The sequence below is a fragment of the Toxotes jaculatrix genome, chromosome 17 (assembly GCF_017976425.1).
Source record: "Toxotes jaculatrix isolate fToxJac2 chromosome 17, fToxJac2.pri, whole genome shotgun sequence".
Lineage (NCBI taxonomy): Eukaryota > Metazoa > Chordata > Actinopteri > Toxotidae > Toxotes > Toxotes jaculatrix.
The window spans coordinates 15,451,541-15,465,053 of record NC_054410.1 but is presented as its reverse complement, the minus strand read 5'-3'; the positions used below and the strand labels follow the sequence as shown (position 1 = coordinate 15,465,053).

General features: G+C 43.7%; 1 protein-coding gene across 9 annotated transcripts in view; it reads left to right on the top strand.

Annotated features, from left to right (window-relative positions):
- LOC121197003 (AT-rich interactive domain-containing protein 1B-like) overlaps positions 1-13,513 on the top strand; it is a 166,985-nt gene that overhangs the window by 40,289 nt on the left and 113,183 nt on the right. For 8 of the 9 annotated variants that reach the window (XM_041060314.1, XM_041060313.1, XM_041060312.1 and 5 more), the window contains exon 3: positions 2,977-3,153. In XM_041060314.1, the coding sequence (XP_040916248.1) occupies positions 2,977-3,153 (177 nt within the window). The remainder of the gene's footprint in view (positions 1-2,976; positions 3,154-13,513) is intronic. The other variant, XM_041060308.1, reaches the window with a different exon arrangement.

Sequence of the window (13,513 nt, the reverse complement as noted above, 5' to 3'; positions counted from 1 at the left end):
GCCTGTCTACATGCTTGCATATCTGTCAGTCTCTGTTCTCGAACACACTGAAAACCGACGTTCTTTTGAGGTTCCCCCGTAACAAATTTTTTCTACAGGAAGTAGACATACTACAATAGACAGGTTGAAATGCATACACCATACTTAAGGTCTGCATTTAGAAAAGTCACCTTTGACCTTGATGACAACTAAACCATGTTACAAAAGTGTTTAAACAAGGGATCTGTAGCAGAATATTCCTGGGCAGTTCTAGCGTGGAGAGTAATGTTATTAGTGTCTGGCAACACTAAATGGTATGCTGTACATAAGTGGTTATCAGAGTTATTTCATTCTTACGTAGTTTAAAATCCAGGAAATGGGAATCGTGTAACATGACATCATAGAAGAAGCTCTAGACTCTTATTTTTATCCATCCAGTCACTTTGTCCTGACAGAAAGCAAAGAGACACAACTGGCGTAACATTGGTGCGCTGAAGACTTCTCACTCCGGCGCGCTTCTTGGCTGTGTCCCCAGTGTATTTTTACATATAAAATCTCAGCAACTCAAACTGACAATTTTAAAGACAACAGAAACTAGTGTAGTTTGTTATTTATTCATTAGGTTTTCATGCTTTTCAGGGTTATTTATGGCACCATGAGGATTTTTTTGGGGGGGGGGGGGGGGGGTGCAGAAACTGAAAGAACAATTCTCTGTTAACCCTTTTTGTGTGTTTTGTCTTTCTCTCTGCCTGCATCTATCTGTTCCTCTGTCTATCTGTCACTGTCTTCCCATATCTGTCTGTCTGCCCATCATTGTATTTGTCTGAGAAAGGAACCCACCCACGGTTGTCTGGTCTCGATCTCCATGGCGACCTAATCCTCACCAATCCCAGAACAGTAGTGTTCCAGTTGAGGCCCACTGTGTTACACCAGCCTGTCATCACTGATCACTGGATAGAGTTGCTTCTGTTTTATTGGAGTAGCTTTGATCCACATCTAATGACATCTGTGTGTGTGTGTGTGTGTGTGTGTGTGTGTGTGTGTGTGTGTGTGTGTGTGTGTGTGTGTGTGTGTGTGTGTGTGTGAGAGACAGAGAACGTGAGCATTTGTTTGTCTTTCTTACTCTAACAAATCCTGTACACAGACAACTTGAATTCATGTGCATTCATTTGAGTATGTCGGTATGTGAGTACTGTGCCTGTAAGTGTGTGTGTGTGTGTGTGTGTGTGTGTGTGTGTGTGTGTGTGTGTGTGTGTGTGTGTGTGTGTGTGTGTGTGTGTGTGTATGTGTATTGCCCTGGCTGGCAGTAATGAATCCAGTGGTGCTGTTGGCATGAGCAGGGCCATGCTATTAACCTCTCTGCCAGCTAGACTGATCTCACCCTGTCTGTCTGTCTCATCGGCCTAATGACACACTCTCACAGTCACACAACACACACACACATACACAGACCTGTCCTTTCTAATCAAATTTCCATTGAAGTGAAAAGTATTCTACATTGTCCAATCATCTTTATTCAGAGAGTCAAAAAGCTTCTGCCAGCGTAGAGAGAAGATTTCTTTTTTTACCACCCACTCAAAGGAAGTTACACTTCAAAACTATTTCAAACGTATTAATCTCCACTGGCCCTCTGCAGCCAGATCAGATTTCACTATATTTTACATGAACCATCAGTTTCAACAAGGCTTTTATGAGTGGGTTTTCTCACTCATGACGGTCACAGCAAAGCTGCAGCTCTTAATGTGTGCTCTCTGCCTTTGATCTGACAAGGCCGTAGTGTGGTAGTTACGTCACATTGGATTCCCCTGTAACACCATCATTTGAGATTATAAATCACTCTTGAGTTTGGGAGACTTTTACTTTGCCAGGCCTGTCGTGGAAGATTTAAAGGGACATTTCAAAGTTTAGAGCTCGGGGGCAAAAGCTGGAGGTGGACTGTGAGCTTTGCGCGCGCCCCAAATTACAGCCTGTGTGCACGTTTAATGAGTTTGTGGCAGCGCTGCTGGTCGTCACTGAATAAAAAAGCAGCATGACATGATGGGGAAAAAATATGACAAGAAAAGTGCTGTCATATTGCTTCACCAGCAGTCGTAAATGTTGTTTAATAGTCTGTACTTGGCTTTGTGTGTGTGTGTGTGTGTGTGTGTGTGTGTGTGTGTGTGTGTGTGTGTGTGTGTGTGTGTGTGTGTGTGTGTGTGTGTGTGTGTGTGTGTGAGGGAAGCTGCGTGAATGAGAAAACCCCAGCCTCCATAGGAAATCCTTAGAGGAGTGAGGAGCACCTGGCGCTGTCTGTAGTCATAACAAACGACAAGGAGGGATTAAGACTACATTTGTATTGGTGCCAGCTTGTTACACGCACTCCCTGTTCACATTCTCTCTCATAACCACTGTGTAATGCAGCATCGGCTCTTGGCGTGGCTTCGCCCTTGCGAGTTAGTTTTTTAACTGCACTGCTCTGGAATGCCCCGGCTCGTCCATGTGTCTCTCATTAGGGTTACGGCCTGGGACGGGCCTGCAGTAATATCCAACACACCTCATCCCATCTGTGAGCTGACTGAGATGGAGATAATGTAGAGAGGAGGATGCATTTGGCAAGCCAGGGGACATAAAGTTAGAGTTTTCAGTCGTGCGAGTTCATTAGGCAGAGGACTGCTGGGAGACCGGTGTCAGCCTGGTCTGAGCTAAATTAAGAGCGTTAGCTGAGGGACAAACAGATGAATTGGAAAAAATGGACAGAGGCCAGGTTGTGTAGGCTCATGTGGGATGTTTTTGTTTTTATTTTCCAGTCATTCCATACAATCCAGAGCATTGTAGGTTAGAAGACTCTCTTGCTTTCATGTGACTACAGCATGTCACCTGGCACCTGCTATGACAGCCTACTAATTGTACCTAACAGCCTCTTTCCAGTGCTTTTAATTTAAAGTGAAAGTTTTTGCTGCAACCTTGGCCCTGACCTTAATATCTCCCCTGTAACCAATGTGTGATTGGTTGTTTCAGCAGGTGGCGCCGTACGGCCAGCAGGGGATGGGGGGCTACAGCCAGCAGCAGCAGCAGCAGCAGCAGCAGCAGCAGACAGGGCAGCAGGGAACCCCTCCGTACTTCAGCCCTCCTCAGCAGACCCCTACAGGCCCAACCCAGAGCCCCTACCTACAGCCTCGACCACCACCACAACAGGTACAAACACATACACTGCTTAGACTCAAGGACCCTGACACACACCATACTGTTTACTGTGTGGGCAAAAAACTGGCCAAGAAACTCAGTTGTAACCAAGCCTAAAGTCCCCTTTATGTGCTATGAACAGAAATGGAAGTGATTACCGTAACTTAATAAATAAAAATGAATAAATATCTCAGTTGCACATAGATGTGCAGATGTCACCTACCAGATGCAACATCAAGAATAAAATTTGACATATCAGCAGGAAAAGGATTTCATCCAAATCTTTTTCCATGGTTTGTGTTTTAATATTTTAGTAGTGCAGAGATTAGAGTGTGTGTGTGTGCATGTGTGTGTGTGTGTGTGTGTGTGTGTGTGTGTGTGTGTGTGTTTTGTGAGTAAATGATAGCGCGGTGTGTTGGTGGCCCAACATGCCTGGTCTGTGGGTCGTATTATTGCCTCGCATTATTCATGAGAGGTATTTTAGGTAAATCTCACTCTCTGTGTTTTCTGTATATTTTCTTATCCCTTTCATTCTCACACACACAAAACACACAACACACACACACACACACACACTACAGAAACAGGACATTTGAATAAAGTACAAGTTCACAGACTGGATAGTCATAGTGCATAAACACATATTGTACCTTTCCAAGGCACACAAGCCCGCCAGTGCAAACCCAATCCTCAGCACAACGAAGGGCCTGTTCCGCAGATATGGATCGAGACTTGTCCTGCCAAGTTTCGGCATGATGTTTTGTAGAAGTTTTCCATTGGGAAGCTGTGTTCAAGCAGTTGTTTTTGAGCTAAGCGAAGGCTGCCCATGTGTTTCCCATCCACTCTGCAGCCAGAGGGATCTATCAGCCCGCATGGAGTGACTCTGGCTAACAGCCCTGCCCCGGATCAGAACAGAGAAGAATAAAACGAAGCATGAGATAGAACGGGACGAGACGGGAGAGATTACAGAGAACAGAACTGGACAGGAAAGGATAGATCAGATAAAACAGGGAGGGAGAGGAGAAGACAGGAGGAATCAGATGAGTGAAGCAGGGGCGCCGCAAGCCACTCTGCAAGATCGGTGCAAGGCACATTTCAGTTCATCAATATTGGCTACATTAGTCCATATCCAATCCTAATGCACTCCATTACAACAAGAGCAGTGCAGTGTGGAGCAGAAGAGTGGAGTGAAGTAACATTACTCCAGCACTATACTTAAGTACAGTTTTAAATTACTGTATTAGCACTTGAGTATTTTTATAGTCTACAACTTCATACTTCCATTCCTCTGCATTTTTATATTTCTGTGCGACATTTACTGTATTAGATGTTTGTTGTTCGTAATTACTTTGCAGTACATAAAGTATTTCACAGGAATACCACCTAGATGAGCCACAGCATTTACCTATACACCTACAACAATTTCATATTTTGAAAGGACATAATCTTTATTATTCTTGATACTTGGTCATACTTTAAAAGTATGAATGTAAGTGTTATTACCACTTCTATAGAAGCACAAGCTCTGAGTGTTTCTCACAGTGCAGAGAAGCATAATCAAATAAACAGCAGCCAACACTTGAAGCCCATATCCACATTGACAGCTCATAGTTAGGGGGCTGAACAGGACATCACTGTACAGAACAGTACACAGCACAGATCGGGGTATTTTAAGAAAAATGTGCTACCTGGTTCCCTCAGCAAAGAACCTTCCTGCAGCATTTAAAGCAAGGTACAGCACAGGGCAGCATGAACAACAATATTTCTGAACATCCTTTTTATTTTATTTTTTATTTTTTAGCACAGGCACTGAATTGGTTATTAGTGGTTCACAAATGTGAGTCGACTTATTTAGCATCAGCACAAGTTGAAGCCATTTGGCAGGGGTGTAGTTTTGTCTGTCGCGGTAGTTATACTGTGATTTACTGAGACGTAGTTAAACCTTCCTTTCGACAGCGTTGAATATTGAGCACACCAAGACAAATAGCCAAGCAAAAAGCCATTGTGAACACAAAAGTAGGTTGTCAAAAAGGGAAATCGTTAGTCTTAACATAGTAATTTTCATACTGAGTGAACATTTCAGCCAGCATGCCTTTTGTCTCACACTGAAAAAAAAAAGCACTTACTCTTGTTTCCTCACATAACATGCTCACACACACAGACTGTGCAGCCTACTGAACAAACATTATTCACTCTAACTGGGAGAGGCTGAGATCCATGGCCACGTTGACATTTTGTGACAGTAATGGTGTGTTTTCATCATCGCTGATGATGTGGCAGCAATTGACCCTCGCTGACATTTATACATCAGGTAGTTCAAGTCCCAAGTACTCTGATTGGCCAAAGCCCTGTTTCACCTGTGCTGATAGGTCTCATATTGGTTGCTATGCCAACCACTGTGGCGACCAGGGAGCTGGTTTCCCTCTGTTTGTCACTGTTATGCATGCACGCCACTTTAAGGGAAAACGTTTCAATCAGCTCACATGCTTGTTAACGCTGCATAAAAGCCACAATACCCTCAGGAGCCACAGCATCAGCGTTGCATCCCGCTGTCTTCACCTATAATCAAGAAATCCTGCCTATGTGTCAGAGCTATATCGCATTTTATGTCCCACAAACACAGCAGGCAATATGCTGGCACCTCCTGGAGCCCGTCTGCTCGCCATCAGACTACAGACCCAACTAAATCCATTCTTTTCCATCTGCTAATAGGCTCCCAGCTCCCATACCTTTACATTTGAATTACATTCTTACATTTGTCTTGGAGCGGGAAATGAGCTTTAACAGGAAACCCAGCTTTTTAATGAACAAGTACAGTTAAATGACTGGCTTCCCAGCCAGCGGCCCAGTTCATCTGAAACTTAACAGGCTTGATATATACACTATGTGTAAATGGAAATGTATAGTTGGTAATAAGCTAGATTTCTTGAGACAGAGGTGGGCTTTGGCATTTACGTGAGTGTACTTTGCATTGTACCATTTCCATCCTGCATAACAAATGCAAAATCCAGGTCCAAGCACAAACTTGATTCCAGCAGTCTATGTTCAAGTAATTACTGAAAATACACAATATTGATCATTAAAAAACATGACATTTTGCACATAACAAAAAAACAGCCTGTGCAGTGGCATTAAGACAAAGTTAATTGCCCATTGATTGAGCGAGCGAGCAATTTAGAGAGGGAAAGAATATCAGAAAATACCAGAATAAATTTAAATAACAAAGAAACTAGGTCTCTGTCTTTGATTTTGGATCCAAGAGTAAACATGTTTGGAAATTGTACTTTCACAGTGCAGTTGGCCAAGATTACAAATAGAAGATTTGGTGTGCTTTCAGCTCAGTGCTGTATTGCTTTCATTTTTCTGTTCTGAGCGAGTGTGCGTCAGTTTTTGTAAATGTGTGTGCACGTGTGTCTGTGTGTACACTAATCAGCCGAGTGTGCTGCAGCAATTCTGAGCTGTGAAAAGGTCAAACGGTGACCTTTGTCTGTGATTCTGGGCTGAAATGAGACATGATGTGAGCCGCACAGAACGGATTACATGCACACACACACATACGCACAATTGCAAGCGCACGCCAGATTAGGATGTCATTGTGGTTTTGACCCCTGTTTTTTGACCCCGCATTACTCTGAGAAATCCAAGCTGAAAAGTTCTTTATTTTGTTCTTCCGGCGCTCTCCGTAGTTCCTTTTCCCCCCACTCCACTCCCATTAACCCTAGCTAGAGGACATCCTCCAGCTGATGGAACCATTCCAACTGCCTTTGACACAGAATTTGCTCTGCAACCGACCGCTATTAGTTGGTTTTGTCACAAATCGAAGTGAAAATGCCGTCTTTCTTTGAGTCTATTGCACTGCTGTGACCTCATCTGATTGCGAGGAGCAGAGCAGGCTAAAAAGACATTTCTAAGACATCAAGGCTGATACGATGAAAAGGCTGATGATACAAAAAAAAATAAAAAAATATATAATATCACATCAGGGAAGAAGTAGGTTTTGAAAAAAAAATAAATGTGGGTGGTTTGCTGGTGTATTTGAGTGCTGCGGGTGTTTGAGAACACCAGTTATTTTTAAAGTGATGATTGTGAGACGTAGCGCTCAGAAACACTGTGACATATACTTTAACTTAAATGATTGGGATGACTTTTTGACCTCGCACACACCACTTGGTTTAATATTTTTACATGAGCATGTCACTTTCACCCAAACGCTGTTGAATCAAGGCTCGCTTCTGTTACAAGTAATAAAAAAAAATATTTCTGATATGTGGAAAAAATATATATTTAAAGCGATTATATCTGGAAGTATATTTTTAACAGACGCTATAAATATCATGACACTAATGTTTTTGGTCTGATTGTTGGCTTCAATTACGGCGCGAGACAAATCGCTTAAAAGGAGAAAATCGGTGCCCTTTCTTCCTCTTCTCGGCCATATTACACTTGACACACAACAGATGAAGTACGTGATATTTTGTTACTGTCTAATACTTTATACCTCATAAAAACAGAAATGAGAGAGCAGTAATCTCAAGAATTTGGAGATTATTTTTTATGACATGTTTGCTTTATTGGGTAGTATACACGGGAGTGTGACAGGATAGACTGAGGGGGAGGGAGGGGGGTTGAAATGCAACATTGGCCAGCTGCCAGATTCAAACTCATAACGTTGTGGGAACATGGTGCTAGCTTTGATCGGCTATTTCATGGAGCAGCCACTATTTAATTTTTTGCTAAGAAACAGTGTGTTAAATTTATATTTAGAGAGAAAATTACATGCAACAGAATATAACTTTGCCATTTAGTTTCATATAAAGTGCATGGTGAATATGCCACTGAGTGGTATTTAGGTGAGTAGAAGACCTGTTGGGATTTGACTGCTGGTCTTTGAAGAGGGAAGTCATTCCCTGTGACATTTACTCCCTGTAGTAAAAACCACCTATCCACTCTCCTCTGTGAAACTGATCCCACTGGTCGTTTCCTCTATTGGCCTTAACTATTTCCTCTTCCTGTCTGAGAGTAGGCTCAGGGGAGCGGTGCTGGGGCGTAGAGGAGCTCTCAGCTGATTGGAGGAGACAAGCTCATTTTACAGGGACCAGCATGGAGGGAAGATGAGTCATTGGTTCAGATGCTGCTTAGTGATGCTCCCGAGCACAACATCACATGTCCTCCATGTGGGGCAAACTAAGTAAACATAGGATGATCGCTCGAAGGCTAGCAGGTTAGCAGGATTATTTCACTTTTATTTTGAAAAGACAGTACCTACTCCGTGTGTCCTCCACTGACCTGCTGTGCACTATTACATGACGGAATAAAATGTTCAGACCACTGGAAGATTTTGCTGTTAAACTCGAGCATATTGTTTCTGTCCTGTAAAAAAAAAAAAACAGGTATCATTAACTTTTCATAAGCTCAAAAAACAACCCTGTTTTTAGCTTTGTGAAATGCACTTTTCAGTTTTAGTCCAGTGGGTTCTTAAATAGTTTTTGTAAGAAGCATTAGCACTTTCACAGCCCATAAAGGGACATGTAATCCCTCTGTTAATATGAAAAACTGAAAAATCTCCAAATTTGACATCAATGATATTCAGATATTGCACACAGTGTGTGAAAAGTCAACATGCACAGTGCAACAAATGTTTCTCATGAAGGAAATTCATTTTGACAAAACAGTCTCACCACAAGCTCCATTTAGTGGTTGGTCTGGAGGTTTGGCTTGTGTCACATGATCCTCGAATTTGCCCAGTAGTCAAGGAACTGTGGATGTTTAAATTTCCATTTTTTCGAGCACTTCTCAGCACAAGGACTCCTCGTCAATGTTGACTCAAAAGTTGAGGCTGAAAGTTCATTCTGAATGTGAGACGATTGAAAACTCCAGATAAGCAACTAAAATGACTTTGTGGTAAGAGTTTTCTAAACTGCAGTTTCCAAACCGAAGGATGAACTTTCATAGTTGCTTTAAGTGTGAAGTTTTGTAAGTCACAAGCGAAAGCTCTGTAACTGTAGGGTGCCCACGTTCACCACCTGGCTCCCGTACCTTTCACTACTTCCAGTGTATCATTTCCTATTTCCTGTCTGTCACCCACCCCTCCGCGTCCGACCGGCTGCAGCAGCAGGCTCTTTCCCCCACCCTCTGCCACCCCCCGCTTTTAATCACACCAGGTTAATTAAAAGGCCGTGGAGCCTTTCTGCCGCCTGCCCCCCTGGCTTTATTACCCACTCGCTGTATACTTGCTCGGCTGCCTCAATCATTATGCCCCACCCACCCCCCCTCCACACACACACGCACACACGCACACACACACATTTCACTCACACGGAAATGGGAGCTCACCTTGGCGATGGTGGGGAGGTTGAGGGACAGAGGAAATGAGAGCCAGGAAGAACGGTGTGTGAAGAGAGAGAGTGAATAGTATGTGGTGAGAGCAGAGGGGAAGGTGGGTGGGTGGGGCGCCCAAAGTTCAATGTCATTAATTGGTCACCATTTGAATATTAAGTGAAGAACTCTGTTAATTAACAGGATAATAAAAGTGCTGCTGGCTGAAAGGGGGTGGACAGAAAGAAGGAGGGAGCAAAGGATGGAGGGAGGACAGGCTGAGAAAATGGAGGGCATATGGCGAGAGAGGGAGAGGAGGAGGTAGAGGAGAGGGAGAAAGTGAGTGAGGCTGGGTGCAGGGTGATAAGAGGGAGAGAGAGACGTCCGTGGGTAAAGGTCTGGCAGTGGTAATTTGCAGAGAGCCGCGTTAATTGTCATAACCTTTTAAATGGCAGAGTTTATCGGAGTCCTCTAAATGTCCCCACGTATCGCCACGGCAACCCTGGGCCTGGCGCACTCCGATTGGCCACTGCTGACGAGCACTTAAGCTTGATGAGTTTTCAGGCAAAACTAAATGATAAAATAGAAAAAGAAAAAATTATGTATATACTGTATATGTCAACTAGGTTTTGTGTGTGTGAGCGTGTGTGTATGATGGCGCGTCTGCATGTGTTTCAGACAGTATTTTTAATTTAGTGTGTTTTTTACCTCCACATTGACTGACACTCGCTAATTGCTCGACCAGAATCCGCAATTGTTTTTTTTTTTCTTCTTTTTTTTTTTCCTTTTTTGATTTATGTTTGTTTTTGTACAGCCGAGCTGCAATTCAAATGCAAATGAACGAGAACGGGAGAGGTGTTTTTGGAACGGTTAGGACAATCATAATGGCTCAGAAAAAAAGGGGGCCGGTAGTTAGCGGCACAGCACCCTAGGGGCCTCATTTAGCTGCCATTTGTTAGGAAATGCCGCTACATTTGTTCCTGGATACAGACTTCACAGACAGAGAGAGAGAGAAAGAGAAAACACCAAAAAAAAAAAAATGTCACAGTCAAAGTCAAGCTCGCCAACACACCACTATTGTTCCTCCGTGCTTTAGCAAAAGTCATGTGGGTGTATACCAGTTTGGGTGGATGTCCTCTTAAATGCGAGCCAAAGCAATTGAAGTGAATGGGCGGACTGGGGGTGGTGGTGACGGGGACTTGCAAAGAGTGTGTGAAGTGAAGATGGTACAAAGACGGGCTCTTATTTGATTAGCCGGTGTAGAGGAATGAGAATGAAAGCCCTGGCAACGGGATCTGCTGCTTTCACTGTTAGTTACATCTGAGATCATCCCTGAGGGACGGCCTGCACACAAACTGGTGTGGGTGTTTGTGTGTGCTTTACTTTCTGTGTCTGCATATGTGTGCTACTGGGCAAGAATGAATGCTTGCTTGCTTGCTTGCTTGCTTGCTTGTGGCTGTGTGTGTGTGTGTGTGTGTGTCCTGTGTCAGAGCTCTGGTCCTCTCTTGTAGTCTCTTTGTGGTAAAGGTCAGGGGGATTGCTGAGATAGAATCCAATCTGAAGGACACAGCACTAGAACAGGCCCTGCTACAAATGGACCTATTAAGATAGGCTGGACACACACACAGACAAACACACGAACAGCTCACCAATATATAGGCATACACACGCAGGCATCCTCACATATGCACATAGAAGCAGCTATTTCCATTTTAATGGTCACCTTTCCCGTGATGATAATAATAGGCTGTATCCTGGAATAAATGCCCATCATTTACATGGAGCCCAACCAACACGCTGTCGTAAAAGGCCATTGTGGGAGACGAAAGTAGGTCTGCCGTATATTTACAGCACATCTGAAGTAATCAGAATGTATCTGCAGTGTTTTCCAAATATTCTGAAATGGATCAAAAGATGCAAGTGTCAAGAAAACACGAAAAGCAAGCATATCATAACCAAATGTTGATTTGTCACATTTCTCAGAACACGGTGTAGCTCACTCTCACTGCTGATTGTTGCTTCAATTATGGTTCAGTCAGTCTGATTGGTGTGAGCACGTGTGCATATCTGCAAGTCTGAACCAATGCATGTGTGATCGTGGGGTGTTGAATATGGATGTCCTGCCCCCCCCCTCCACACACACACACACACACACACACACACACACACACACACACGCACACACCACCACACCGTCATCATCTCCATCATGCATAGAAGCTTTTTGCACGTCTGTTGTGTTTTTTTCTTTAAAGGCCGCTCGTTCTTTAACAGCTCGGCCAAATGAATGTTAAAAATGCTGCCTTCAACAGTAATTACTGGCAGAGAGCACACACATTCACACATAAATAAAGGAATAAGGACAAACAGCGCTGCGTAAACACACTACCTCACTTTTTACCTCTGTCTCACCCTTCCATCACAGTGTCTTCTCCCAGTGACTGACCCACTATATCTGAGTGGGTGTGTGTGCTCCCTGTCCTTGGGGTAATGTGGCAGGAGGTGGTGGCCAAATGCACTGGTGTTGATAATGTCTGTGTGCATATGTGTCTGTATGCTTAGAGAGTGTATGTGTCTATGTGTGTGTGTGTGTGTGTGTGTATGTGTGTATGTGTGTGTGTGTGTGCGCCTTTGTGCATGTATGCATGTGTGTGTGTGGGGGGGGGGGGGGGGTTATGGGCCTCTCTCCTAAAGACACGCAATTAAGCTTAATTTTTAATGAATATTAATGGCATTAGCGTCAGATTTTGTGGAGATGTGCATCTGCCAAGGTGCAGGGGAAAAAGGGGGGATGACTAATTCATTTGGTAGTCATGAGGAGAGCGGCTGGAGACGGGGGAAAGGGACTGGGGGGAGAAAAGGGGTGGAGCTGGTCTTGATGAAGAAGAGACGGCTGGAGGAAGGGAGGTGGGATGGAAAGGTAGATGTGGATGGAGAGAGTGACGGGGAAAGTGATAGATAAAGTCAAAGAGATGAGGGAAGGAGGGATGTGAGTGGTGTGGAGAAAGCAAGACATTAATGGAGAGGGGGGAAGGACGGAGAGGAAGAAAAGGATAGTGCAGGATGTGGAGTGATGGAGACCGAGGGAGCAGTTAAGACAGAGGAGAGAGAGCGGGAGGGTGGGAGAGAAAAATAAAAACAAATATGTCTATATGGAATGGAGACAGAAGGGAGGGAAAGAACAGTGAATATAGAAAAGAACAAAGGATGTGTGAAGAAGTTGGTTCATTTGACTTCATAAATTGAGAGCCAATCAGATTCAGGCGGGGGACACCTACTGTACTGGGCATGTGTGACAAAACCTGACATAAGTTTTAGAAAAGTAAAAACGCCCAGAGCAAACAATGGCAGTGGAAAACAGGATTATTAAGAAGCAAGCATATTAAAATTAAAATTAAAATAAATAATGCTGAAGTATAGTTTGAAGTAATCCACATCTTTTCCTCACTGTTTAAAAAAAAAAAAAAAAAAAAAAAGGACATCGAGACAGATGTCAGCCAAAATCAGCTTAGTGTAATGGCTGCTTTCTGTTGTGTCAAGTGGTGGCATCAAATGTGCTTCCTTTCTATCATACCAGTTTCACTCCTGATTTTTCAAGACAGGCAATCAAACCCATACAAGCAAAGCCCGGCAGCGTTTCACCTCAGTGCTGCTTGAATATAGAGTTAGAGCGTGTGGAGTGCAACCGACCAAAAAGGCCCAGTACAACCTTCTTAAATTAACTGTGAGCCTAAAAAAGAGAGAGAAATCAAGTAAGAAAGTGTCACATTGGTTGTACAGGATGGCTGGAAATACAGCATGCTGGCCTGGGCATCCTTAAGCTGCAGCACTGAAGTGGCAACCAGCTCTAGGAGGCACTGTTCAGCAGCACTGCCTGACCTTTGACCTCTTCTTTGAGGAAAAGAAAATTTCTCTTCTGGAAGTCTCAGCAACACACTGACACCATACAAAAGATTCAATTACAAGCCGGACTGAGTACTTCTGGGAGCGGGTACGTGCAAAGTCTCATATTCCAAACAATCGTCGGCGTGTAACATCTACACGTTTGTGCATCTCG